The following is an 11,909-nucleotide window of genomic DNA, read 5'->3' as shown; positions in this document are numbered from 1 at the left end:
TTCTACTTCGCTTTCGATTTTCGCTTTTTATACGAACGATATTACTTTGCTTATAAATTTAATTCCGAAATAGATACAAAACCGCGTTCCTTACTTTATTTACAGTCATCAAGGTTTCCCTTGACATCCTTCAAGATTAAGAGCTCTCGCTAAATTTCGCGCAGCGGCTAAACAAAAGATTCCAATTTTATTTTGGAATTTCGAGTCGTCGCCATGCTCTTCAACGGAACGAAGCAGCTCGAAGGTATCTTCGGAAGTTAATATAATGTCTTCAGCTTCCAGTAGCGGTATGGCATCGGTCAACAGAATAGACCAAAAGCTGAAAAAAATAAATAAATAGATCGCGATACTTCCAATATACACATTTTTCAAGTGAAAGGAAACAGTTTCACTTACTAGGAAGGCGTCAAGTTAGACTTCAGAAGAGACATTAATAAACTTGCTGCTTCCTTAAATTCACCGATTCCATACATCTGGTGGAACTCACAGTACTTCCCTAAAATTATTCCATCACGATACAGTCGTCCTAACGAGCACAAGAAATATTTCCTTACCTAAGAAAGTAAGTCGATCACTGACCAGCATACAGCTTCCCAGGTTCTCGAGTAAATCGCGACACTTCAGCTCGGCTTGTTCCGCGTATTGTTTCAGAAATTGATCGGCAATGTATGTCGCGAATGCACTATCCTGTGCTTTTAAAGCCCAGGCCAACGCACTTCCCAGCCTGCCTTGACGAATACATTTCATTCCCTGAATTTTGCATATACTGACAACTGAAAATGGATCCAATTACCTTATGAATTATTTATTTGAAATTATCAACACATACCAACGTTGTTCATGCCGTTTTCTTTGGCAATGTCAATGATCTTTTTAATTCGAGCCTCGGTAGTTAATGGAAGAGTCTGTAGTAATAATTCCAACCTGCCTAGACCTTGCCGAGGACATTGAACTAGATAACTGGCACCACACTGCCAGAGAGAATGATGGGACATCAGAATGCTACCATAATCTAGTATAAGGGACTCATGTAACTGTTGCGTAACACTGAAAAATAATACAGGACCTTTAATTTTGAAATGAATGCTACAGCTCTTTAATTCTTTCATACCGAATAATAAAAACTGGTTGAGATTCATTAAAGTAACTTACTTAATTTGATTTTTATCAATCACATTCAGCTTTCCACAGTGATAGAGCAAGTCGGTCAGATGGGCAGCAAACCAGCCATTGTCATTCATGTATTGGATTTCTTTAATAACTTGATGTAAATCGCTCTCCATAAGAGCTAAAATTACGTGATCCAAATGTCTTCCTGCTTGCCACTTTTCTGCAATGTTGTTCGCATGGCGAGCAAGCTCAGGCTGCTTGCAGCAAGGGCTGGAATAGAATAATTTTGCTGCAAGAAGTTCGTACCACGCATCTGTGTATTTTGAGAAGTCCCATATAGCAGACTCTTCTCCAACCACCATCTACAGCATAGCATAATTAATTATTATTCAGAACAACGTTTCTGGTAATTGGTAATAATTAACTGTACATCATTCATTTTATATCAGTGAACTCACTTTCATCATAGCTTCTAAATCGCTATCACCAGCAAATGCTCTGCTTTCAAGACGTGATGAAAGGTCCAATTGCCAGTGCTTCCACCGCATGATAAATTCATTAACCGAATAGCCACCATATACGTTATACACAGGCATTAATTTTAAAGCATTCTCCGCAGCAATGAAAGCAGACTGATCTGCTTTACTGTGCAATGCAAGAAGAGCGCGTACCATATCCAGTTTACCGTGAAGTGCACAGCCTATCACAGTTTCCCAGTAGTTCATATTTTCCAAATCAGAACCTATTGCTTTCTTTGCTAGAATTTTTATTGCTGCCAATTCACGCGAAGGAAAGTGAAATCTAACCCATTCCAGCAATTGTGGTAGAACAACATCACCTGTAATAACAATTTTTATAAGTTATTAAATTATATCAGATCGTAACCCCATTATAGTTGACGAGAATGTTTAATCGATTATGCTTTATAAGATACCTGGAATTGTGTCAACGTAGAGTATCTCTGTTAAATGCCATACACATTCAACATTATAAAAGATTGTCATGTAGTGTTCCAACATGGATTTTTTATCTGGTAGGGACTTTTCCGATATGTCTTGCAATCCTTCCACGCATGCCCTTAAAATAGATCGATACTGTTTGCTGTGCTTTAAAAGTTCAACTCTCAAGTCCACAGAAGCTGAGGATTTAAGTTTTTGAATGGACAAGAAGACTCCATTACTTTCATTGACGAGCTTGCGCAGAGCAGGTGAAAACAGAATTACCTCTTGTCTTAAAAAATGGACTTTTGCAGTACATGGACTGTAGCTACTTGGAGTATCTAATAAATAAATGAACTCTTATTATCTTACATTAATTTTGTGAATAAAATTCATGAGAGCGAACCAACCTTGGGAATTGACATCAATATGCCTATATGCATGAATACCAAGTTTATTCGGCCTAAGCCAAGTAGCAGAGATTCCAGCCCTTCTGCAGAGATCATCTGGAATTGCCTAAAAATATCATTCATGAATATTTTGCCTAATTTTTAAACATTCAAATATAACCTCTTCATATATCACTTAAAGATTCTCAGGTTATGTGCAACTATGAAATTTTAATACTGCATCAATAAACTTACAATTATTTGAGCGTTGTCCACTTCTCCCATTCTTGATGTGTGAATTAAATGAATACTTTCATAAAACCGGCAACATTCCTCTACGTAAACATCAAAATAATTTAGCAATCCCGCCCAGACAAAGCGTAACTGGACCACGTGCTGACGCGAAGTATAAAGAGTTAAGAAGTGCTTGGATGATAACTCACGTGACGCCTTGAATATTCGAGTTCCTCTGCTGCTCCTGAAAATTGATTTTGTCGTGCAATGTAAACTTAGCCAGTTCTTCCGTATTTAGCACCGGAACAGAAACTCCATTTTGACTCGGTCTCTTTCTACCGAATCTTGTGCGGCGTGTAGTGAATGGAAACCGTATCCTGTATTTAAGAAACATTTTCGCGGTTACAACAAATTGTCATTTTTAAAAGTCATGGCTGGGAGTCTTAGAAACGTTTTCCGTCTTAATTTGGGCCTTTTGAGTAGTACTCTATCAAGATGTACATCTTTAAATGGTAAGAAACGGTAACCTAACCTTAAATCGTGAAATGGTGATGCAGCACCAGCGGCGTAATTTTTTTATCGTCGGTCACTTAATTTCTTTGCTTTATATCAGATTTGCGATGTCTTTCTTACCATCGATTTATTATATAATGAAATAATTCCTTTTTGGAAGAATTACAAATGATCCAGTTTTTATACCGTTATGCTCTTAAAAATGTAATTGATTTCAGTTTCCCCGGTTCAAGGATTTCGATTATTGTATACACAAGGCAGTATTGGCATGAATGGGTACCTCAAATTACGCGGAATATATCATAAACAATTCTTGAATGTAGAAACTACTTTCCGCGATAAGATGAAAGAATTTGTGGAAGATAATTCTTCAAACATGATATTCACCGAAGACTTAAAAGCAATGCTGCACCTTGTCGAAAAGAGCCCAGAGGATATTGAACTTCTGGTAAAAATGTTGAGAAAGTTCAATTCCCAGAACAAGGAACTTCGTTTTGGCAATTTTATCTTTGGACCTGTTGTTATGCGCACCATGTATCACCTCGATGTGCCTGACATAACGTTGGAACTATTCCATGATCCAGAGTTCCATAGCTTTTTCAATCAGTTTATATCCTATCAAATTCTAATGGATATGCTTTATAACCATGGAAGGTTCGATGATGTTAGGAAAGTATATGACTCTATTAAAGAACGACGTACGGATAATATAATGTATCCCAGACATGCGACAAATATTGTTACAGCAGCATGTCTCAGGCAGGCAAGTTCTTATTTAAGTTATTATCCCTGTTATCGTGTTTCCTCTGAAAGTTAAAGTATATTGTTAAATTTTCACACACTGTTGAAGTTATCGGTTAGCGTTATATAACTCTCAAATATGTCCATGTTTTAGAACACGCCAGACAGTTTTGAGTATGTTGTGAATATTGCTAAGGAAATGAAAAAAAATGGTCTTCTGTTACCGAACAGAACTATTGGATATATTGCAACTTTAGCTCTTAAGCAAGGCTTTCCGGAAGTTGCTCTGGAAATGAGTTCTATGCATAGAAATATGAAAAGTATTTCCTGCAGATGTATCAGAGTTGCAAGTTTTGCTCGGTTAAATCGCTTGAACAGTATTATTCCAATAATTAGGAATTCACTGGATAGCGATCACCCTACGTTTAAAGAAATGTATTTCAAAGATGTGGTATGTATTATGAAACCTGTATTATGATCCCTTTGAAAAGTATCGATGCTAGTGATCATTTTATGATATATTAGATCGAAATGCTTGACGAAGCTGTACAGAGATCATCCGAAGATCAACTCAAACAAGAGGTTCAAAGGTTATTGAAGGAGATAATTAATCGTCAGTCAATACGGGAGATGGTAAGCCAATCGAATGAACAAACTAACAAGGAACAACGAAGGCACGATATCTACTACTTTAATTATTTCTTATTTTTAGACTTTGGAACAGTACGTTCTCTCAGAAATTGATCTTACCCTTAGAAACAACCTTGATGGGGAAACCGATCAGAATCAACTTAGGTCCTTCAGACGTCCCATGATGCAACGTAAGACCATGAGGGAACAGCTCATTTAATTCCATTCATCATTAAATAATTCGTAGAATTCCGAAATCGCGAATATAATGTTATAGTCCTAATTCGATCTCGTATCACAATAAAACGAATTCCATTATTCTATCTTCTATGTACCAAGGTTTCCTTTTATTCTTTACCACACATTACTCGTGAAGCAAGTCGATAGTAATAATCGAAGACCGAAGAGAAACTTTCACGATTGATTTCTATCCTCTTAATTAATAATAGATTCACGAGGAGTTAGAAAATCGTGCGTCATTATACAAAATCATACATATTTCATAGAAAATAATTTCCTATCTAAGCGGCAGAAAGTCGTTCAGCCATTATGCAGGTCTTCCTTTCGTTGTTGGACAGCCAGTCATTCATGGGTCTTGTCAATTCCATAGTTTTTCGTACGATGGATATCAAGGTTGCTAGCCACTTGGCATTGGGCCAGGAGTTTGCGTGACCGCATCTAAGAAAAAAAAAAAAAAAAAGATACGAATCAAGAAATCTTCAATTCACTTCAGTCGATTCGTCTCATACCTCGGTAAAAGAGCAGCGATGAAGAGTGCCCAACTGCTAACGGTGCCAGGGAAGGCGAAGAGAGTCTTCTGCACTGATCTGATCTCTTCTTTCGACAAGCCACGGGGTAATTTATCCAGCGACGAGACACAGGCGATGTGGGCAACGCCCAGGGTGGAGGTGTTCCTTCCCAGGAACAGAGCCTTCTCGGCACAGCTTCCGAGCGAGCTGGAGCCCACCTCCCAGAGGATTCGGACCAATCCTATCCACGACTCCGTGTCGTCTGTCAATCGGGGATAATTCGGTGAAATAAAATCGAGATTCGAAAAGGTTTTCATTCGGCCCACCTGGACACACGTAGGCTGCTCTGCAGAGATCCCGGACGGCTCCTTGGACGTCGTTCTGCGCTAGCTTGGAGTACGCCATCAGTCTCACGATGTGATGCCTATGGTCAGGATGATCCCGATGCGACTGCAGCTCCTTCAGGACCAGGGTAATCAGATTGACGTCCCCATGGAGTATACCTAGAGCCGCAGCAGCCAAAAGTCCTGGCACGACGGACGGCTGTATCAGGATGCACTGGAAGAGAAGGGTCTTGACGTCGTCCACCCCCTGGAACATGTAGGCCATGGCTGCCATGGCACAGAGGACGTGGCCCTTGTCCGAACTTGCATCGGCGAGCCAGTGAAGAGCGGCCTCGTAAGCTGCGTAGGATTCCTCGAAGCGCTCCGCTGCAGGAAGGACAATCTCGTTGAGATCGATGCATCGAGATGCAAGGATTAAAATAAATATATGCAAACCTTTAAACAGGGACAAGGCCAATTGGCAGTGGGATTTGAAGCTCGCCTTCTCGACGGCGCGACAGTGTTCTACGGCTTCCTGGTACTTGCCGACCTGGAGCAGCACTCTGGCCAGGTTGACCAGAACGGCGTCTTTCTTGTCACCTTCTTCTACCAGAGCCAGAGCCCTGGAGAACGCCTTGCTCGCTGGGCGATACAATTTTTGTCTCTCCAACAGGAGTCCTTGGGCATTCAGCGCGCAGACGTTGTCGGGCTCGTGCTCTGCAACGTCGAGAACGTTGATTATGCTCTACCTTCTAGGTACTCCGCGAGGTAGAGAAGAAGCCTCACCGATGTACCAGGTGATCGCGTCGGTCGCCACGGTGACGGCATGCATGTTCTCGATGGCGTACTTGTAGAGAGGGTCCTTTTTCGCCGCTGGATCGAGAAGCGTCGTCAACACCCAGTGAGTGTACCCCATGGCAGCCTCGTTCTGGTATCCCAGCTGAGTGGCGTGTCTGTAGAGGTCCATGGCTTCCTTCCTGGCAGCCGTTTCCGCTATCAAGCTCTGGCCTACCCAGCAATTCGTGTACGCAGGGTCGGATCGCTGGGCTCGAGAGAACGCACGGTTCGCCTTGTACAGGTCTCCTGGTCGAAGTCAAAAACCGAAAGGTTAACGATCCGAGGTGCTCGAGTCAATCCGTTTCGAGCAAAAATATGCAAAGTGGAGTCGGAACCTAAAATCAGATAAAGAGAGCCCAGGTTCGTCCAGACAACCGCGTTGTTGGGCTCCTTATCGATAGCCGTGACGAAAGAGTGCTGGGACAGGGCGTAGTTCTTCGTCTCTTCCAACATGCAGACTACCCCGAGGAGGTTCCAGTGCATCCAGGAGGAGGGACAGAGTCTGATCGCTTGCTTAACGGCTGCCAGACACTTCGACGATATCTGGACTCGGTCTACCGCAGGGTCGTAGCGAAGCTGCGCCAAGTAACTGCAAGCTAGGTCGTGCCACAACATCGCGGAGTCTTCGGAGATACGCAGGGCGTGACAATAACACCTGTAAGTCGATTGAGTAGGATTGGTAGGAAGTTCCAGTTAAAGGAACCTTTTAGATCGCAGTACCAGGAAGCCAGCTGGAATATCTTGCTCCTTTGTATCAGGACCCGCTCCCCTTGGCCATCGATTTTTATCAATTCCTCTGGAACGGTCAGATGGCAATATCTATCGGGCAACACGGCCACTCGGTAGCACGCATCTCCGAGCAATTTCCATATGCAGGATAAGTCGTTGCGCTGTAAAATTGCTTCCACCAAATTTTCTACCGCTTGCTGGGCGCTGTCCGTGACTCGTCCCAGGAGCTGCTTCCCCGCGTATTCCTTTGCGAGTCCGAGGCAGGTCTCCGCAAGGCCTTTCAAAGCGGTCACGTTGTGACTTTCCAGCTGCAGAATCCGCTCAAAATCTTCCTTCGCCTCCACGAGTTGACCCAGGACCTACAAAGTTGCATTCTCGAGTCAAGGATCTTTGTGGTGAAATGGGGGAGAAAGTTCCTCGACGTTTGTCCGACTTACCAATTTTATATTTGCCAGCTGTATCATGGGATAGAGAGACCCTGGATTTAATTGCAACACACGTTCGTATGACTTCAACGCAGAGGTATAAGCCCCTCGAGCCCAGTATGCATCGGCCAGTGACTCCCAGCAGTGACTATGTCAATGAGAATAAGTTAATTCTAACATTTTTTAGAAATCCATTGGACATTAGGAATGCGAATGGAAAGAATTTTACTGGAATTATTACTTGTCATTTGGATCAGCTCTTATCACAAAGCGTAAGGCATGGATAGCTTCCGACCACTCTCCTTGATCCAGGTGCTGCAAGCCCAACTGAAGCCAAGCCCATTTTGGACCTCCACTTTGACTTGTCATGCATTGCAATAATCGCATATTGGCTTCCTAAAACATTAAGACATTGTATAGAGAATCTAATATACCATGATTTCAAGCAGTCATGTTTGGTATTTCTTTTGTCAACTTACTACATTCTTCAGCAATCGATAGGCAGTGCTTAGTCCAACTCCTGCATCTTCGGAGTATGGATTGATCTGCAGTGCCTTCTGGTAGCATCGCCTCGATCTCTCGAGATCGTTTCCCCTTTCGCGATAATAATGTCCTAGGTAGACAAGGCATTCCCAATTGAACGTATCCATGTGAATGCCTTTTAAAAATGCCATTAAACTGTGACTGTAATCCGACATAGCCCAGTGAATTTTCCCCAGATTTAACCAGGCTTCCGAAGTCTCCAGAGCAGAGCCCAGTACATCAGCAGCTTCTTCAAATTTTTTCTGCCGTTCTAAATGAATGGCGCGCAAAATAGTAGATTCTAATTTTGTTTCCGAATCAGATTCCAAATTGTGGAGTACATCTTCCACTGTAGGGGCATCTAGCATTACGTAGCATCGTGCGAGAAGTAATTTTAACTTTGGAGAGGGTCGCTTGGATATTACCTGAGGAATAAAAAAATTTTATTTGAAAAACAGCTTGGATGATTCTCTTGAAAATCAGAATGTAAATTAATAATGTTTTTACCAGCTCACACTTTTGCACAGCTAGTTCCCATTTTTTTTTGCTCGTGCCCCTAGCAAGGGCTTCGATCTGGAGGTCCTCAATTTTGTTTTGCATCGCTTCAGGAGTTTTATTCTTAAATAATTTGATCGCTTGTTGAGCAGCATTACCGGCTTCATCCCAGCAATGGAGTTTAGCATTTACCTCTGCCAACAGAATCCAAGCTTGCATCCACCGTGGTTTAGATATAACCACACGGTTCAAAAGATTCCGTGACTCAATAACGCTATCTGCTTTGAGTAAGTGTACAGCTTTCGCATGTAACGCATAAGCAGAATCCACCACTAGTGTCAAGAGTGCATCGTAAAACCTTGCGATCTGTAGACCATCTATTTCACCAATTGCAACGTTCTGTTCACAGTAGATTTGACAAATCCATTCTGTTTAACAGATATAGTACAGCATTTTAAAGACAATAGAAATATTAGGATGAAAAAAATTAATTGCAGAAAATATAACTAAAATTCCAAAAATATCTCGTACCTAAGGGAGTAGGATCATCAGAAAATCGTTCATGCAGGTCTGCAGCTTCTGCTAACAGCAATGCCAGCTTATCCTGCTGTTTAAGTAATTGTAGGTACTTCTTGCAATATTCCTGTCTATGTTTAGCATTAGCATCTCGGCTAGCTGATGCTAAAATATTTATTTGAAGATCCAACTGGTCGTTAAATGCATTTGGGATCTTCATTAATATAGAAATCAAAGATTCATCAATTAGCTTAATCTTTGCGTTGCTCGAGTTATTTCTTAGTTGTCCCAGAGTGTCAACAACTTTAGAAAGTATCGAGGCATCCTTCGATCGCAAAGCCATCTCCGTTGCTTCGGTCAAATAATGTGAAAACTTTGTAGATGTGCTACACAATATAAGATAGAAAAATATGAAATACAAAAAATTCGTCAAATGCAAATAAATTATCTGAATATCTTATTCACAGCAAAAGTTTCTTACCTATCGATGCATAGAAGTTTACAGTACGCAGGTATCAGCTCATTCCAGGTTGCCAAATTGTCAGGTGCTTTCTCATAATATGACGTTAACCCTTGCCATGCCAGTGGATTATCGGGCTGAATTTCTATAGCCCTTTTGAAAGGTAGTGGTACATGGTCTTTAACCTCTTCTACTTCTTGCATCGCAACACCCAGTAGAACCAAAGCTACATAATTGTTCTTGTCTTCTCTCAAAATTTTTTTACATTTTTTTATCGCCTCTTTGTGATCATTTTGATTAAGGAGTTGCCGAATTTCCTTCAAAGAGGTTTTCACCTCTTTTGACATCTTACAATTTTATGATTCTGGAAAAACAATGATTAGCATGTAATTCATGAAACGACAGGATAAGAGAATGGGAAGTAAATTACATTAATGGAAATCAGTCATTTAACCAACAAAGTAATCAAATGTTGTTGACGAAATTAAACCTATTATCACCTGTTATAAACTGTTAGGAGCTTTAAAGCCGGGTTAATAGAAGGAAAACTTAACCAAGAGATTGAGAAATAATTTTTAGTGACGCCACGTAACGGGTTTTTGGAAGTTTTGTACCGTTTGATTTCAATGCCAACAGATGTCGCTGCTAAATACTATCGATACGACTAACTTAAAAATTAAATTGCTCACGGGCAGGATCACGCGATCGCGGTCTGTGCTGCCCTCAGTGGAGAATGCAGGCGGCTGACGGACTTGCCCTCAACGGCGGCCAGTTCAGAAGCATATAAAATATATGTAAGATACAAAATTGTTAAACAGAAATAGCACCTCCAAATAAAATGCGGAAATACCAAATTTCAACGTAATGATTTAGGTGTTATTTTTAGCACAAAATACCTCATAATATTTATGATCTTGTAATAAAAATGTATTGTACGTACAAAATATCACGTAGTAGAAAAATGGATACGTTTGGAATTGTCATTAACAAATTTATAATAATGTAATCAAAGTTGACACAGAGTATGCGTTGAACACAGGCTGTTCCATTCTGGTAGCAGTTTTCAGTTGACGGCATCATCCCTTGTTACACTTATTCCTTCAGGAACCTCTTCTGCTCCGCAATCTGCGATAACGATATCTAAGGAAGGTTTGTCACGATTATCTGTTTTTACCCCTTCGATTTTCCTAACGATATCCTGTCAACATGCAAAATATGATCATTAAATCTTGGTGATGTAGTGTTTAGAAAACGTGCAGCGAAACATTTGCTAACCATTCCTTTCAAAACTTTTCCGAAAACAACGTGTCTACCATCCAGCCATGGAGTCTTCTTAAGGGTGATAAAGAACTGAGATCCATTAGTATTTTCCCCAGCATTTGCCATGGATACCCAGCCAGCACCATAGTGTATCAGCTTGAAATTTTCATCAGCAAATTGAGCCCCGTAGATGCTATAGCCTAAAAGAGAAAAAGTCAGAACATTATTCATGCGGTTTATTTAAAACAACATTGAATAAATCAAAGAAGAACATACCACCAGTTCCATCTCCTTTAGTAAAATCTCCTCCCTGGATCATGAAATCTTTGATAACTCTATGAAACTTGCTGCCTTTGTATCCTTCCCCTGCCGGTTTCTGAGCGAGTTCGACAAAATTTTTCACAGTCTTGGGAACGGTTTTACCGAACAGGCCAATTTCTATTCTTCCTGCATTTTCCCCGCCTATTTTAATGTCGAACCACACCTGAGAAAATCATGTTCAATTAACAAAAGCATCTAACAGTAGCACTTGACAACTGAACGTACGAGCATTGAACGACTCAGCAAATCTATGATGTTACTTTAACATATTTTTCAATTTTCAGTGTATTAATTTATTCAGCCTGAACTCGCGGTTAGATTAATACTTTTTAATTACTTTACCTTGTCGGTGACTCTGGGGCCCTTAGGTTTATTATCGGCACCGTTGCTAGAAGAAACTGCCGCGGTTAAAAAACCCAACAACAAAAGCAACCTCATCTTTAACATCAAAGCTGAAAATAAAAGTGGAAATTTAATGGTATTTAAGGTTAATGGCAGAGGACTACAGAAACGTAACGTTACCCTTCTACTTTTAACGAAGAACGGTAATCGATAACTGGTACACTGGACTCCATCGATGGCTTGCACCTGGTCCGCACTGCCCTCTCCGGCCGCGCAGCGTACTAGCGGCGGGAGCAGCGCGGAATTCGAATCGCTCGAGGGGCAGAATGGATTTCCTAAAGAAAATAAATATTTATATACAAAAACAATTAATGA

At 41.0% G+C, this 11,909-nt stretch overlaps 4 protein-coding genes across 6 annotated transcripts; 1 reads left to right on the top strand and 3 right to left on the bottom strand.

Annotated features, from left to right (window-relative positions):
• Positions 1 to 41: 41 nt before the first annotated feature.
• Positions 42 to 2,822, bottom strand: LOC105701799 (nuclear pore complex protein Nup85). Its single transcript, XM_012428874.1, has 9 exons — positions 2,693 to 2,822; positions 2,459 to 2,564; positions 2,045 to 2,389; positions 1,569 to 1,948; positions 1,153 to 1,472; positions 830 to 1,047; positions 555 to 773; positions 397 to 496; positions 42 to 319 (listed from the first exon to the last, which is right to left on the bottom strand). Exons 1-9 carry the CDS (start codon positions 2,720 to 2,722, stop codon positions 109 to 111), a joined length of 1,929 nt encoding a protein of 642 aa, XP_012284297.1. The 5' UTR covers positions 2,723 to 2,822; the 3' UTR covers positions 42 to 108.
• Positions 2,823 to 2,992: 170 nt separating this feature from the next.
• LOC105701832 (pentatricopeptide repeat-containing protein 2, mitochondrial-like) lies at positions 2,993 to 4,889 on the top strand. The gene is made up of 5 exons (XM_012428939.2): positions 2,993 to 3,183; positions 3,403 to 3,947; positions 4,080 to 4,376; positions 4,451 to 4,558; positions 4,638 to 4,889. Exons 1-5 carry the CDS (start codon positions 3,102 to 3,104, stop codon positions 4,773 to 4,775), a joined length of 1,170 nt encoding a protein of 389 aa, XP_012284362.1. The 5' UTR covers positions 2,993 to 3,101; the 3' UTR covers positions 4,776 to 4,889.
• A 133-nt stretch (positions 4,890 to 5,022) lies between these two features.
• On the bottom strand, positions 5,023 to 10,200 carry LOC105701597 (tetratricopeptide repeat protein 37). Of its 3 annotated transcripts, none has more exons than XM_023434891.1 (14): positions 10,112 to 10,200; positions 9,633 to 9,975; positions 9,167 to 9,537; positions 8,648 to 9,063; positions 8,098 to 8,565; positions 7,860 to 8,014; positions 7,631 to 7,766; positions 7,185 to 7,552; positions 6,800 to 7,119; positions 6,414 to 6,710; positions 6,084 to 6,344; positions 5,631 to 6,014; positions 5,305 to 5,566; positions 5,023 to 5,233 (listed from the first exon to the last, which is right to left on the bottom strand). In XM_023434891.1, the coding sequence occupies exons 2-14, from the start codon at positions 9,956 to 9,958 to the stop codon at positions 5,077 to 5,079; spliced, it is 3,921 nt and encodes a 1,306-aa protein (XP_023290659.1). In that variant the 5' UTR covers positions 9,959 to 9,975; positions 10,112 to 10,200; the 3' UTR covers positions 5,023 to 5,076. The 3 variants fall into 3 exon arrangements, with proteins under 3 accessions (XP_023290659.1, XP_023290658.1, XP_023290660.1); XM_023434890.1 differs by having other exon boundaries at positions 10,042 to 10,153; XM_023434892.1 differs by lacking the exon at positions 10,112 to 10,200 and adding an exon at positions 10,070 to 10,110.
• A 311-nt stretch (positions 10,201 to 10,511) lies between these two features.
• LOC111674424 (peptidyl-prolyl cis-trans isomerase B) lies at positions 10,512 to 11,765 on the bottom strand. Its single transcript, XM_023434893.1, has 5 exons — positions 11,715 to 11,765; positions 11,535 to 11,644; positions 11,148 to 11,355; positions 10,887 to 11,071; positions 10,512 to 10,809 (listed from the first exon to the last, which is right to left on the bottom strand). Exons 2-5 carry the CDS (start codon positions 11,637 to 11,639, stop codon positions 10,675 to 10,677), a joined length of 633 nt encoding a protein of 210 aa, XP_023290661.1. The 5' UTR covers positions 11,640 to 11,644; positions 11,715 to 11,765; the 3' UTR covers positions 10,512 to 10,674.
• Positions 11,766 to 11,909: the final 144 nt, after the last annotated feature.

The sequence above is a fragment of the Orussus abietinus genome, unplaced genomic scaffold (genome assembly GCF_000612105.2).
Source record: "Orussus abietinus isolate OABI.00-Male unplaced genomic scaffold, Oabi_2.0 scaffold30, whole genome shotgun sequence".
Taxonomy (NCBI): domain Eukaryota; kingdom Metazoa; phylum Arthropoda; class Insecta; order Hymenoptera; family Orussidae; genus Orussus; species Orussus abietinus.
Note: the sequence above shows the minus strand (reverse complement) of the source record. Positions and strands in the feature narration are given on the sequence as shown.